The sequence below is a fragment of the Pectinophora gossypiella genome, chromosome 17 (genome assembly GCF_024362695.1).
Source record: "Pectinophora gossypiella chromosome 17, ilPecGoss1.1, whole genome shotgun sequence".
Lineage (NCBI taxonomy): Eukaryota > Metazoa > Arthropoda > Insecta > Lepidoptera > Gelechiidae > Pectinophora > Pectinophora gossypiella.
In genome coordinates, this window is record NC_065420.1 from 4,812,628 (window position 1) to 4,827,366 (window position 14,739).

The 14,739-nt window shown below is 39.6% G+C and overlaps 3 protein-coding genes across 3 annotated transcripts; 2 read left to right on the forward strand and 1 right to left on the reverse strand.

Moving 5' to 3' along the window:
• Positions 1–388: 388 nt before the first annotated feature.
• Positions 389–1,838, forward strand: LOC126374509 (centromere protein X-like). The gene is made up of 3 exons (XM_050021184.1): positions 389–581; positions 979–1,173; positions 1,580–1,838. Exons 1-3 carry the CDS (start codon positions 498–500, stop codon positions 1,595–1,597), a joined length of 297 nt encoding a protein of 98 aa, XP_049877141.1. The 5' UTR covers positions 389–497; the 3' UTR covers positions 1,598–1,838.
• An 80-nt stretch (positions 1,839–1,918) lies between these two features.
• Positions 1,919–4,156, reverse strand: LOC126374345 (probable beta-hexosaminidase fdl). Its single transcript, XM_050020940.1, has 2 exons — positions 3,847–4,156; positions 1,919–3,761 (listed from the first exon to the last, which is right to left on the reverse strand). The coding sequence occupies exons 1-2, from the start codon at positions 3,930–3,932 to the stop codon at positions 2,072–2,074; spliced, it is 1,776 nt and encodes a 591-aa protein (XP_049876897.1). The 5' UTR covers positions 3,933–4,156; the 3' UTR covers positions 1,919–2,071.
• A 3,071-nt stretch (positions 4,157–7,227) lies between these two features.
• Positions 7,228–13,713, forward strand: LOC126374379 (phosphorylated adapter RNA export protein). Its single transcript, XM_050020998.1, has 6 exons — positions 7,228–7,393; positions 7,624–7,878; positions 8,164–8,521; positions 8,828–8,919; positions 9,747–9,933; positions 10,325–13,713. The coding sequence occupies exons 1-6, from the start codon at positions 7,292–7,294 to the stop codon at positions 10,576–10,578; spliced, it is 1,248 nt and encodes a 415-aa protein (XP_049876955.1). The 5' UTR covers positions 7,228–7,291; the 3' UTR covers positions 10,579–13,713.
• Positions 13,714–14,739: the final 1,026 nt, after the last annotated feature.

Here is a 14,739-nt window from a genome sequence, read left to right on the forward strand (position 1 = left end):
GAATTTTAACATTACCTAGACACATGCCTGTTAAAATTAGATGGATATATAAAATACTTTATTGAGCACAATGGACACAAAATACAGAGATGACAACATATACAGAAAACCACAACAGGCGGCCTTATTGCTCATGTAGCAATTTCTACCAAGCAACCTTTGGGTACAGGAAAATTTTGTACAAATATAATAATAGCGGGTTAGCGCATTAAATTAGGATATTTCAAAGCTGCCAATAAACCACTTTAAAAAATTCTGCGGCTGCCTACGCCGTAAAGTCAATGCGATCGGGTGGCAAGACTTTCGTTCATTCTTCTATTTGCAATGCGACTCATTCATTCATTGCCTTTGCTAAACGAAAATTACAATGTCAAATTGACGTATTGAAATTTTCGAACGAAAATCAAAACGTCGGCGTTTCGTTCGATGAGCCTTCCAATTGTTGAAATTGTTTATTATTTCTTTTTTTGTTATAATTAATACAATTATTCATTAAAATGGCTCGTAACAGCAATGAAAACGATGACGATAATATAGACCCTGCGTCTGTAACATCACACGTGAAGAGTAACTTCAAACAAGTAAGTAAATATTAGGTGTTAATTGTTCTTTGTTGTTTTAAGTACCTTTTCTTAAAATATTAAACGCTAAGCGACGTTTATAACATAAACTTGTCCCCGAGGTGTAAAAATACAGGATAAATCAAACTCAATTAGAAAAATTCGTAATTTCTTTGACGCTATAGTAGTAATGTACCTATGTTACGAATGCTGAAGGTTTCAGTGATTTCGTATTTAATTAATTAAATATAAAATAATTAAATATCCTAGCTGATTACCTGTTTCGAAAGGGGGACCAACTATGGTTCCCCTCTCTACTCAACTCTTACTAAAGCATAAGTAAAAATATCTTCTATATTTTAATAAGTTTTTTTAACACATACATATTTTTTTAATAAGTACTGATTGTTCTTTACAGGAAGTAATAAAAGAGCTACTGAATGGCTCATTCCAAGACAATAAGAGCAAGCTGGGCAATGATGCTCTGTCACTAGTGGTGGAGGTTGCCAAGTGCCTGGTAACAGAGACATGTCTACGTGCGTCTAGTCAGGCACTCCGGGAGAGCTCGGACAAGGTTGACATTGAGCATGTTGAGAAGTGCCTGCCCCAACTGGTGTGTTGCTTATTTTACATAATATATATATATATATATATATATATTGTTAGAGTGCAGCTTTTGCCTATGCCCAGCAGTGGGCGTCGTACGGCTGATGATGATGATGATTGTTAAATGACCGTGAGTAGTGGAAATATGTTGTTCGAGCTCTACACCCCAGCAGTGGATAATAGGATTAGAAGAGAATATTAAACCCACCCACATTTTACTTCTATTATAAAAGTCTTTTGTAAACAATGTGATATCTTTCCAGCCAATCAAAACCTGAGTGAAATCTGTGAACACAGAAAAAGTGAACATAAATGTATGTTTGCCCAGTTAAGAATGAAACCTGGGATAGTGCATTAGCCACTTATCCCTACAACACATAACATTCTTTCTTAATTGGGTGTTTTGTTTGCAGATGCTCGACTTTCCATAAAGAACAATAAAGGAACCATGTGGCCTTCTCTTCCGAGTTCTTTCCTATGAGGATGGTTCCTCATTGCGCTAGACATTCCCATGATTGCTGATCATCACTACTACAACGATTTATTTTATAATTATTGTGTCGCAAACATTATTAAGAATTATTTTCGCGAATGTAATCATGTGTGCTACCTCTTTCTTATGTCGAAGCTGTGAAATCACGAAAAGCAATAAATTTTAATCATAGTAATCAACTTATTTTTTAATTTGAATTTAATTATCTATTGTTTAAGTAACAACAAGACTATAAAATTCTACAAATTTAATTCACCATCAAACATAATTCACTGATTTTATAAACGCGATCATTACAAGAACAATACAAAACTAATGCCAAGATATTGAACTTAGCATTACGTTATTTTAGCTCTAGTCTCCTTTAGTGCATTTAGTCTATCGACGACAACTCATTGCTGTGTGCGTTCTTCTAACCGCAAGTGTACGTGTGATGGCTGCACCACATGGACCAGATGGGAGCGGCGCGGATGCCCCGCGCTACGAGGCGCCCGCGGTGCACGTCGAGACGGACGTGCACGGGTCGCGTAGCGCCCTCGGGCCGGTCCGACCACAGCCGCTCTGCGAACGCTGCGGCTCGCGGCCACAACCGCGCGTCCAGCCCACCTGCGCTTAGCGTCGAAGACCACACCGTCACCTCCCCGCCCACCACGTCAGACTTAGAGCTCCCGCGCGCCCACGGCCGGTGTTCATATATCTTCTGCCACGAGTTATACGGCGCCATGTTCTCCTCGAACCAATCTCCCATCCCGCTATTCAAGTTCCAAGGATCCGAGTGCGAGATAACCGTCCGAATCCCCGAAAGAAACTTCGAGTAGCTCGCTACCAATTCCGAGTTACGTGTTTGTAGACCCAAATGTCCGCTATACTCTTTAAGATCGGTCTTTATATTTTCATTCAACCACGGTGACCAGAAAAGGGTGAGGTTCGGCAATTTACCGTTCGCGATCTCTAGACGTTCTAGTGCTCCCAGTGTAAAATCTATCAGCAGTTGAGCTGGATTGAAAGTTGGGAAATGCTTTGCCCAGCAACTTGGGAAGACATCGTCGCCGCCCATGTGAAATAAATCGTCAACGCCGGTGAGGTGAATGATCTCTGCGTAGATGGCCTCCAGGATGTTGAACACGTGAACGTTGCGAGGGTTCAGTTGTCCGCACGGCGGCTCCCTGCAGATGTCCTGCCAAGCGTCCGTCTCTGCGCACTTGACGAGCTCTCCGAAACCTAACGAAGGGCCCCAGTTCCAAGCACAGCCCACGTGTGCCGGCGTGTCCACTTCTATTAACACGCGGATCCCGCGGATTCTGGCGCGGTGAACTAATTTCCGCACATCTTCAGTAGTGTACATGGCACCCGTGCCGAAAGCACCGTACACAGCCAGCTGCGGCACGCTAGACAGTTTCAGTGGAAAGGCTTGCGAGTCGCTGATGTGCCAATGAAAAGTATTTAACTTTGTAGCAGCCATCGCATCGATGGTGCGAAACAACTCTGACATTGGGAAATAATTCCTCGCAGTGTCAAGAAGCAGCCCGCGGTACCCGAATCGCGGAGCATCCTCTACATTTGCCGCCTCTAGCATGAATAAAGTGCCAATGTATGGATCTAACCACACTAATTGGTGTAATGTCTCGAGAGCATGTCGTGCCCCGCAGTAAGATTTCGCTGTAATCTTAACTATAAGCGGACCGCCTTGTGCGAATTTCGGATACATTACCAACTGATAACTCTCATCAGTGTTGAGTCTCATGCGAGGGTCGCCACTACCGTTGACTGTGACGTGTACGGCGACAGCGCGCCATTCGGCAAACGCGACTGCATTGCGTTCTAGGTGATGAAGATCTTGACGTAGAAGATGGAATGCCTCCTGGAGGTGTTCGTGGACCGCTTTTGAAGGAACCGATACAATTTGCAGCTGGAACAGGTCTGCTCGGACGGGCACGGCGGTGGTGGACAAGCTGACGGCTCCAGTGGGCTGCGGCCACAGCTGCATGGAGGCGCACAACATGTTGCACATGAGCAGTGACTGCAGCCGGTCGGGCGTGGAGGCTTGAGTGGGCACGCACCGGTCGTTCACGCACTCCCATGTCCATAACGGTAACGCGGTCCTGTAATTACAATGTCAAACTAGGTATCATCCATTACGACAAGCTCATATTACGACACCGCCACGAGACCCTTCAAGCTACTTACGTAGTGTACGTCCCGCTAGTCTTCTGTATTACTTGGAGAATCAGTAGAAGTAACGTACTTATAAACTGGCTGATTTGCTGCCACATTATGGTCAGATTTTACATTCATGCGTACCATAACTAGTAAATTTCGAGATATGTGATGAAAGTATCTCAGTGTGGTGACCATTTAAGACAGGTCACAGACACCACATGGTGCAAGAACCGTTTTCCCTTTACCATGAGGCAATACAGAAAAATGTTATATAGATATTTACATTAGTTAAAAACTGGTCAAAAATGACACTTTCACTGTCAATTACGTGGTAGAGTCTTTTTTGCATATAGAAGAGTTTGAGGTTTTTATCGATCTGTAGGAATGTCATCTATGGATGAACTGCTGTTGAAATCATGCTGAAAGATATCCTAACACGGTCAATAGGTACAGTTTCTAATATATGCGGTACAGGTGAAGATTTTATAGGATGAGCAAAATGTTCAAATCGAAGTCAAAACTGAAATAAAAAACGTTTAAAAACGGCGACATACCACTGATTTCTACTAATATAAGTGCATCAGACCCACTGACTTATATGATACAAGTCCCTATGTAATAATAGACCCTATGCCTTGGTCTGCTTACCCCACATGGGATGCGACGCGACGTTGTGTCATTACACTTTGACTTTATATACCTACATTTTCATAAGCATAATACGTAACACGTGGCCCTGATGTGTATTATGTTACTATATGGTGTGAAGATTTGATTTTGATACGGGGTTTGATGAAACGATTTACAAATATAATTTTTTGCTTGTTTTTTACCATGGATGGACATAAGAATATTTTTGTTGTAAATAATCTTACCGATCTTTATAAATGCGGCCTGTGAACTTTTGACAATTGCATTTCTAGTTTGTCTATGGTATATGGTTACTAACAAAGACCTTGTATAGAATAGACGGATAATATTTTAGAGTGACGATCAAACTATCACAGCTCTCTTTCTTCCCTATGGCAACAATCTCTGTGGAAAAAAGAAACAAACATAGACAAACACCGCTGTCTAGAACGTCAGTGTTTACCGTTTTGAGATGTTGTGGTAGTCAGCTGGATACCAAACCTGCCGTTAGTTTTTTGGTGTTTTGGGACATTATTTTAACTTTTTATATAAACAATCTGTGAAATAGTTATTCATTATGAACCATGGCTTGCGTAGCTATTGGTTGTGAGAGTAGAATGGGTGTTATAATGGAGAACGATCAAACAATGTCTCACCATGGGTAAGTTATCGACCACATAATACATGTTTGTGTGCAAGAAATACATTACCTGGTCTGGTTTTTGTAAAGTTTATTGAGCCCTAAACACGATGCAGACGCATATTTTCAGCAAAGCCGTCACATTTGTACAAATAATTGATTTCACATTTTACGTTAATCAGCTTTGACAGATCATGTACCCAAAGTATTATAAGTAGTGTTGTCCTTTGATATCGATAACATAATATTATGTTTGAATGTAACATCTACATGTTGCGTTATTCTATTCACGTTTAATTTATTTTTCGACCTGTTTCCGATTTGGATGAAGATTACATAAAGATATTGTATTTTCCAGATTTCCTAAATATCCTAATTTACGAAACAAGAAATTAAGAAACAATTAGATTCAGCCCATGAAACGAGATGATTCTCTCTTGTGAAGGACGCCTTCTCCTTATTTAAGCCTGTGCTAATTACATTTCGATGTATCTTGCTTTCTATCGAGCAGGATACCAAACAAAGAAATTACATAGAGATGCAGTACCAACAATATTCACTCACATATTTCACATAAGGTGAGTTTAAGTTTAGTTATAAGTTTATAGATAAATTTGCAGCTATTTCGTTTTTGTATTCTACATTAGCTTGGAAAAAATAATTCAATACAATACAAATATTCTCTATTGCACAAAATAATTAGTATGAATAACTATTTTGGTAATTACCTGTGATTATTCCTTCTATGTGCAATGTGTAAACATGCAATGCTTGTGTATTTGTGTGCTCCACGTTAATATGTGCCATTCTTGCAGGTAAAGTTATAACGACCAGAGCCGACACTATACACTTCTAAAGAAAGTGAACAAGAGGAAATATTTTTTTTATCACCAAAAGTCGGAATTGTTCAGTGCTTCGTAGTCATTGTATTCTAACTATATTGAATAAAAATCTTATAAAGAAGTATTTGCTTTTATTCTTTAATCGCATTGAGATAATCCCCGAAATATACTAGAAGGTCGTCTACTTCTTGTATCGAGAGCCGATTCGATTTCCGGTCAAGCCAATGAAAAACGTGTATTTAATTTTTATAAAAGGGTAGGTATGTGATTTATAGCAACCAAAGGGTGGCCGCAATGTCGTATTAAAATGATACTATAGTATATGTGGACTAGATGGACCGTCCTCGACCTCCTCGGCCATAACACCTTGCGAAATGACATAGATTCAAAAATGATAAATTGACCTTTAACAAGTTTGTCCATGATAATTACGTTGAATAAGTGGTTATGAATCTGTCACCGCAACGTACGGTTCTTCTTAGGTATCTTTCTATCAGGGTACAAATAGGTATCGTTTTAACTAATTTACTTGTGGTTCTACCCACCCAGGTATGGATACTAGGTCGTTATTTCTGTATTTAATTAATCATTCAATTTGTAATGTATATTTTTTTAGATCTTGGACTAACATGAAATATTTAGCCAATAATAATGTCGATAAAGACATGGAACGGCACTAGTGGTTCTGATACAAAAACATATACTATAGGTACGTTTCTATAACAAACCCGCTACACGAGTACAAAAGACGTTACGACGATAGTATATTTATCTCTTTTTAACTTATGACGGCTCACATGAGTGCGAAAGACAAAACCTATGTTTTTCTTTCGTCTTAAATATGCTCCGTCTATTCTATACAAGGTCTTTGGTTACTAATGACAGCCAGTAAGGCTTTTCGGCGGGAGACGGGAACGGGACAGTTGCTTTCTTCATTGAGTAATCTAAATAATTAATACGAAGTGGTGTTTTGTGGTTAATGATCGCATTAAGTTAGTCGGAAGACATTCGCGAGTGTTATTATATTGGAGTATTCAATAAACAAAGTGTATCTGCCTATTTTCGCTTCGTGCCGGGAAGCCGCTTCATAACTCAAAAGTTTATGCGGACTTTTGAGTTAATTCGTTTGGGGTTCGGAGTAGGAGTCTACTCCGAGGGTGGGGGCTTAGGTTTCATCATCATCATTTATCACCTTTCATCATTTCATTAATCATCAAGAAAAAAAAATACGTAAGACATGGCTGTATGGGCATAGTTCCCTTTGCCTTACCCTTCGGGGAAAACCAAAACAAAAAAAAAAATGACAGCCAGTAAAGCAGTGATAAAAGGCGGAATTACTGCATTTCGCTAAATTACTTTCATGTGCTTGCTTTACTCACCATTTTATATAAACACGAGCATGATGTCAACAACAGAAGGAGAGCTGGATGTAGAAGTGTGCCAGGAACGAGAAGAAGGGGAGGTTAGAACGTAACTTTTACGTGCAACTTTTTCTGTTAAATTACTTCGCAATTCTATTGATATTCGTCGATAGCAAGCCTCAGATCGTTTTTTGGGCTTATCTCATTGTGTAATGTTTTTATACTTGCGCTATTTCCAAGGTGAACACGTTTAGAAAGAGTCGTCAAATATTTTATGACTTGACACTGGGCGTTATGTTGTACGTGATTTTGATTTGCATTTGTATTGTAGTTGGATGACTCGGACGTAGAGGAGGGTACATACATCCCTCTAGAGCGGCCAGAGGCGTTCAACCCGCCGTCGTTAGTGCACATGCAGATTCAGGACGAACAGAGTGATGAGGCGTCTCCTGAAGAGTCCTCAGGGTCTGAGTCTGACGAGCCACGAAGACGCCCTAAGAGAACCAAGCTGAGACCACGGCGGCCGCAGCCACAGTCTCAGCCAGGCAAAAAGGACAAATATAATGTCTGGTGTAAAGCCTTGCAGGTAAAAGAACATTCCTTATCTTTCAATTGCATTGGATGTGATTTTTAGTGCACATATACACTCAGTGAATCACTTAAATAAACAACTTAATTATGTTAACTAACTACACTGTAGAACAATGAAATTGATTTTAATTAATGTTCAAACATTAGCTTTGTTTATTACTAGATTTGGGTACCTGTTGCTATGCCTACCCCAGTTTACAGAATTACAGGCATGAGTATGCAGTGTGTATTACTAGTATTGGTTTTTCATTTTTTTATGTAAAAAAATATTTTTTTACAGGAGGATTTATTAACGGAAGACATGGTTAGCTGTGATGTAACAAAAAAAAGTAGTTACGGCGTTGAATCTTATGATTATACAATTAAGTATAGATTAGATGATAACTATGTATCTAAGAAGATTTTCACTAACAGTAACAATTATGAGGACAATGAACGTACATCAAATAAACGGAGGCATGCAGAAAGGTCGAATATTAAACTACGTTTGGGTAAACGGGTGAATAGCCATAGACAGTTGGAGGAAAAGCCAATACCACGGTACTTGCCAGATCTGTCAGCCACAACGGAGGATCCAATAGAAACTATTGCTTTGGACATAGCAGACAAACTTGCAGAAGAAAAGAAAGAATTAGTCGGTATGTATTATGATCAGCTGCTTGGCTTTTTACGCTTACACATTTTCTTTTTCTGTTTCTTTTATCTGCAATCAGTAGCAAGACTTTCAGATTTGATACATTATTATTTTATACCTACATACATAAACACGCCCGTAATCCCTAACGGGAGGGGCAGAGCCACAAGTAATCAAAGACAACTTGCAGTCACTGTTATGATACGAAATGAAGTGTGTTTGGATTCACAAAACCTTTTGTCCAATGTAATTTTTATAAAAATGCCGTAAAATACTATTAATAAATTACTTCTTGCTTTTTTGTTTATAGGAAGGATTGTTCAAGTACTAGGTGCAAATAAAGCTATTGAAATATACAAAGAAACACAAAGGGTAGAAGCTGACGGAGGAATGATGGTGATGGTAAGTACATGTTTTAATATATATATTGTTGTTTGTGCCAGGGCTATGGATACGATGTTTTCAATAGAGATATATAGGAGATTTTTAGTGGTTTAATTAATTTCTTTTAAAGAATTATAAAACTAAATAAATGTAAGTGAAAAATTTTACTGTAACTCATTGATTAGTTACAATACATTCTTCTTCTCTTCTTTCGTGTAGGTTGTGAGGTCATTGATCAACCTTATCAACCCTGGTGTAAGTTTACTATTTAGCCCCCAAAGCCCTGACATGGCTCATGTAATGACTACATATTTACTAAGTTAATAGAAGGCGGGACCAACTGCTTAACGTACCCTCCGCAGCACGGATTACTTTCTTTACTTTCGTTTCGTTTATCTTACTTTCGGACAATCAGGTGATCAGACGGCAGTGTCCTAACCAAAATAGGGATCACAAACTGATTTTTGTGACATGTCGCCACCGAGATTCGAACCCGGGACCTTTGGATCATGAGCCTAACGCTCAACCACTAGGCCACGGAGGTCGTTACGTTATATTGATGAAGAACAATTCGTTAATAATTACTATCTAGGTAATTCGTAGGATGTAAGATATTCGTTTGTACTGCTTTAATGCATGCAACCCTCGCGGCACGGTAACCGAGACGCGGGCAACGCGAATTACATCAAGGGTTTCGATCTATAGCCGTACGACGTCTATCCACGTAGACAGCGAATGCTATCTACATGGATAGACTTCCCGCGTTGCCGTGCAGAATTTGCTGGGTATAACAATAAAGTACGCTAAGTAAAAAAAAAAACAATTAACCATTCACAATCCTCTAGAACGGCACACGTCGACGCACGGCCGGCGGTATCTTCTTCTTCCTGCTGAAGCGTGATGACGAGGTGTCACAGGCGATGATCAACCAGATCTTCACGGAAGACCGGAAGGAGACGGCGCGCAAGTTCAAGCGGTCTCGCACCAAGAGTCGCCAGCAAGTTGTGGAGCAGCTAAAACAGAGCCTCACAGGTAACTAGTGATATTATTGTATCTTTTAACTTCAATTTAATAATGCTTACTTCACATTTTTTTTAATTTATTTTACACAATAATTAAAAACAATACAAACACACAACTTATAAATAAAACTCCTCCTCCAATGCGTCACATCGATGCAAGGTGTCCAATAGCATTGATGCTCTCATAATTTTATTGTAAAATACTTTAGTTTATTTTCATTTTCGTCAATTTGGATGTGATCTTTCCTACTGATGATTGTTTTCGGGTTGAAGACACGGTCGTTGACATGATTTTAGGTATAATAATAGCTCAATGGTCTGGGATCTTCCAGATATATCTGTCTAGAAGTGAGATAACCGACACGACGTTTAAGATATTATTATATGTCATGTTGCTTCAGATTCGGAACTACCATCACTGTTGTCGCGCGGCGAGGCAGCGGCCCCGGCGGGGCACGGGTCCAACCCGCCACCATCACCCGCTACTGATGCGCGCGACTGCTCCAGCGACACGGACGCGCACTCACACACGGATGCGCCTGCGCCGCGTGCAGACGAACCGCACGACCCGCGCCCCGACCGGACCGACCTAGTCTCCTACGACGACGACGACTTCCTCGAGGTCATGTGCAACGAAGAGATGGACCTTTTCTGAACTGTGATTGTGTGATTGTGCCGTGTACAGTGTTTTAAAGTGAAACGTTTCGGTCGAATTGTGTCATTGTGTTGGGAACCAATGTACAGGTGTTGTGAGGTTTGTGAACGATTATAATTGAGAGGTTTTTGGTGCTACGAAATGAGTGCGGAACTGTACTGTAGCTCGACTAGTGTCGGTATAAAGGCTGAGAAGGCTGGTAACCTTGTCTGTAATATTGTTAAAGCCAAAAACATTTGTTAACAGGTCCGGTAAAATGTGAAGTCCGTATTCAGTATGCCTTCAAGTAGTTAAGAAATATGCAGTTTCAAACCCTAGAATTATTGCGTGTTACCTGTCTCAGAGTCATCAACTTTTATTTCTAGTTTAAAATAAGGCGTTAGTTTTCTGTTATGGTCAGCAAAATAGTTTACTGGGTCATGGATTATTTTGTTGACTCCACAGACGTAATTGATATTTATATTGATAAATGATAGTAAATCATGTAAATTGAAAAACGAATAAATGTTTCGGTTTTAAAGTAAGTCATAGTATAGTAAATGTGTATCTGAACAGAATTTTACCACAACTATTGTAACCTATGGAATTGGCAACCACATTAGTTTTCTATTATCAGATGTGAACTGATTGATTTCATGTACGATACTGCAAACATACATGTTAGAATTAAGTGGTTTTGTTTCTGTATTATAAACTTAAGAAACTACGGAGCTATTTTTTTATTTGCCAATAATGAAAGGGTCAGAGTGCCAATGATTTTGATCGACATTGTTAGAGAAAACAAGAAAGGCTTTGTACTCCATTATACCTTCTTTCTTTCTTGTTGTTTATGGCTGCATCGTTACTGAACGATAATTCTGCCAATGTCAAAGTTCCGAAGAAAACTGTTTATAAACGTAAATAACCGGTTTTATGTATCCATTATACCTTGCAAAACGTAATATTGATTAGAATGACAGAGATATATAGTACATTGCCTAGTGTGAAAGAGACAAAAGATATGTCATGCTAAACATGTTACAGTTTATAGGGTAAACACATTTTTCTGATTTGTCTCTTATGCATTAGGTCCATAAATGTGACGTGAGATGGGTAATTTACTCAGCATTTTGAGAAAATCCCCAATAATGAAAAAAACGGCGGGTTTACAGCAGCAGGATCTGCATGACAACCACGCCGCGCGCGGCGCGAATTATATCGAGGAGGTTAAAACCCATATACGCAGCGAATGCTATCTACGTAGGTGGACTTCGAACGGTTATTGATCGAAGCCCTCGATATAAATCACGCCGTGCGCGGCGCGGTTGCTGTGGCGCGAGGGCAGAAAATGTTTTCAATGCATTTGTATCAAAGCACTCTGTGGCTTGAACTTATGATTAAGACAATACAATTTTAATAAAAATAATATGGAGGACATCTAGAAATTGCTTATAATCTGTAAAGAATACAAAAAATATATACCTATATTGCGTGTCATTGTCGAATTCACTTCCGCCTACGAAATTATTTTTTATATTTGTAACTAAACCTCTGGGATTTAGACAATTGATTATATGTAGAAAATACTTAACTGTTAGTGTAAATTATAAACTTGTTCTTTGACTCTTCCTATGATCATGAGTTAAGTAACATCGAAACTTATTACTTCTGTTGTCGACTGTACTTGAGGTCGTTTACTACATTATTGTATTAAATTGAATATATCTTTACCTTAAGATAATGTAGGTATTTTATTTGAAGGAGTTGATGAAGTTGAAATACGAGTATATACTGCCAGTTTACGCGTAGTACATTTCACTTGTGAACATCAATATCTGTTGGTCTTCACACTGGCGACGATGTATAGGTTTTGAAATGTATGTTGATTTAAAAATTCCCAAATGAATACGCGGCTTAACATTGTGTCAGTAACGCAAAGCAAACGCAGGTTGCTTTGTGTGTAGGGCTTAGGTTGATAGTTCTTCGAACACCGGAAGTCAATAGAATCTTTTTTGTTTTTGCAATTATCTATTTATATATATTCTAGTTAGAACTCCTATGTAATTCACCTTCTTACGCTACCCCATTGAATATACCAAAACCTTATCATTTACAGACCTCTTTTCATCTAAAGTCGGGCCACCTTTATTACGTCAATCGAAACGACCCTGTGCCGTCTTATACATAACCATCCAACCAACCATCCACCAACCACCATCAACCATCACCATCCTAAAACCACCAACCATCCATCAACCATCTTTAACCATAACCATCTTTCATTTTTCATCTTTAACCATCTTTAAAATTTTGTCCGACTACCCACTGTCCGTTTCTCGTATTTAGGCTACCGTCTCATATAGCGCCCCGCCCACCTCCACTTCAACCCTCTAACGCGCTTTTCATATGTTTTTTTCGTGACTTTTGATTTCCGAATCTGCACTGCGGTTTAGGCCTTTTCTCAAACACAGCCTAATAGCGTCTAATTTAATGTCTTGCAAACTCGGCTGGAGGCACAGCGGCGCGGATTATATCGAGCGCTTCGACGAGGCGTAGCGAACGCTATCTACTGTAGATAAACTTCGTACGGTACGGCTGCTGTGCCGCGAGGACTGATACGATTATGGTTATAATATTACCAAGAGTTTCCAACCAGGAGAAAACTCAATTATTGTCGAAGAATAGATAACTACTGATGTATTATAAATAAAATAATAATTATGTTCCAATACGATGATTGCCAGTAGAACTTGCGATCTGTGTCTATGGAAAGAGAAACTAGATTACATTGAAAAAAGTTGACTTCAAATGTTACGAACAAGTTACGAAGACTTCAATTCTTTGTTAGCTGGTATTCCAACAAAGAAAATTGTAGCTGTGTTTAATTTTAGGTCAAATTAAGCTCCTTGTAGTTTCTTATATACATCATGGACAAATACAGACAACTCCTGCTGCTAATTTGTAATTTGGTAATCTGTTCCCATAAACACAGACCGCATTCGTTGATTATTATAAGCATTATATCTATGAAGGGATGCTAATCAAGTAGCTATAGTTGAAAATGTAGGTACCTATTAAAAATATATTACATTTTCAACTATACTCAACATTGTCTGAATGTTAAATTAATACTTTGTACAATAAAGTTTGTATAAAACAAATGCCTTTTTCAGTTGAATTCAACTTAATTTATTTTTGGATAATAGATAGTTGATATTACGTGGTTTTCAGGATTTGTGCCCAGTTAATGGCATTAGTCTCAAGTTCGACCCTTATTACATACATAAACATAACAGCCTATACACGTCCCACTGCTGGGCACAGGCCTCCCCTCAATCAACCGGAGGGGGTATAGAGCATACTCCACCACGCTGCTCCACTGCGGGTTGGTGGAAGTGTTTGGGCTAGTAGCCCGGCAGCAACGGCTTATCGTGCCTTCCGAAGCACGGAATCATCTTACTTTTTCGGACAATCAGGTGATTTAAGCCTGAAATGTCCTTATCAAACAAAGGACAGTCTCACAAAGTGATTTCGGCAATGTCCCCATCGAGAATCGAACGCGGACCTCCAGATCGTGAGCCCAACGCTCTAACCACTAGACCACGGAGGCTGTTTTACATACCTTATTACATGGGACTTGAAAGTATAGATAGCAAGAAGTGGGTGTCATCATCATCAGCCCATTAACGTCCCCACTGCTGGGGCACGGGCCTTCCCTATGGATGAATAGGGAAATCGGGCCTTAAACCATCACGCGGGCTCAGTGCGGATTGAAGTTATTAACGACTGCTAATGCAGCCGGGACCAACGGCTTAACGTGCCTTCCGAAGCACGGAGGAGCTCGAGATGAAAACTTTTTTTTTGTGGTCACCCATCCTATGACCGGCCTTTGCGAAAGTTGCTTAACTTCAACAATCGCAGACCGAGCGCGTTTACCGCTGCGCCACCGAGCTCCTCAATGAGTGTAATGATCTGATACTATACACCTCTGCCTACCACTTCAGTGATACAGGTGTGATTTTTCAGTTTCCTTCTCTATTAATCTTCCATTTTTACATACATGCGTACACTCACGCCGTAATCACAAATACGTTTGCATAGCAACAGTTCAACATGGGTGGTCCCCGATTATTACATGCGACTGTACCTAGAAGCCATAAGTAGCGAAAAAATAAATGTCGA

Bases quoted from the DNA above. Each gene is read 5' to 3' on its own strand.
- LOC126374379 (XM_050020998.1), top strand. From the start codon at position 7,292: ATGTGCTTGCTTTACTCACCATTTTATATAAACACGAGCATGATGTCA. The intron at 7,394-7,623 runs GTTAGAACGTAA...TTTGTATTGTAG, and splicing joins AGGAACGAGAAGAAGGGGAG to TTGGATGACTCGGACGTAGA. The intron at 8,920-9,746 runs GTAAGTACATGT...ACAATCCTCTAG, and splicing joins ACGGAGGAATGATGGTGATG to AACGGCACACGTCGACGCAC.
- LOC126374345 (XM_050020940.1), bottom strand. From the start codon at position 3,932: ATGTGGCAGCAAATCAGCCAGTTTATAAGTACGTTACTTCTACTGATT. The intron at 3,762-3,846 runs GTAAGTAGCTTG...TTGTAATTACAG, and splicing joins ACTAGCGGGACGTACACTAC to GACCGCGTTACCGTTATGGA.
- LOC126374509 (XM_050021184.1), top strand. From the start codon at position 498: ATGGCTCGTAACAGCAATGAAAACGATGACGATAATATAGACCCTGCG. The intron at 582-978 runs GTAAGTAAATAT...TGTTCTTTACAG, and splicing joins TGAAGAGTAACTTCAAACAA to GAAGTAATAAAAGAGCTACT.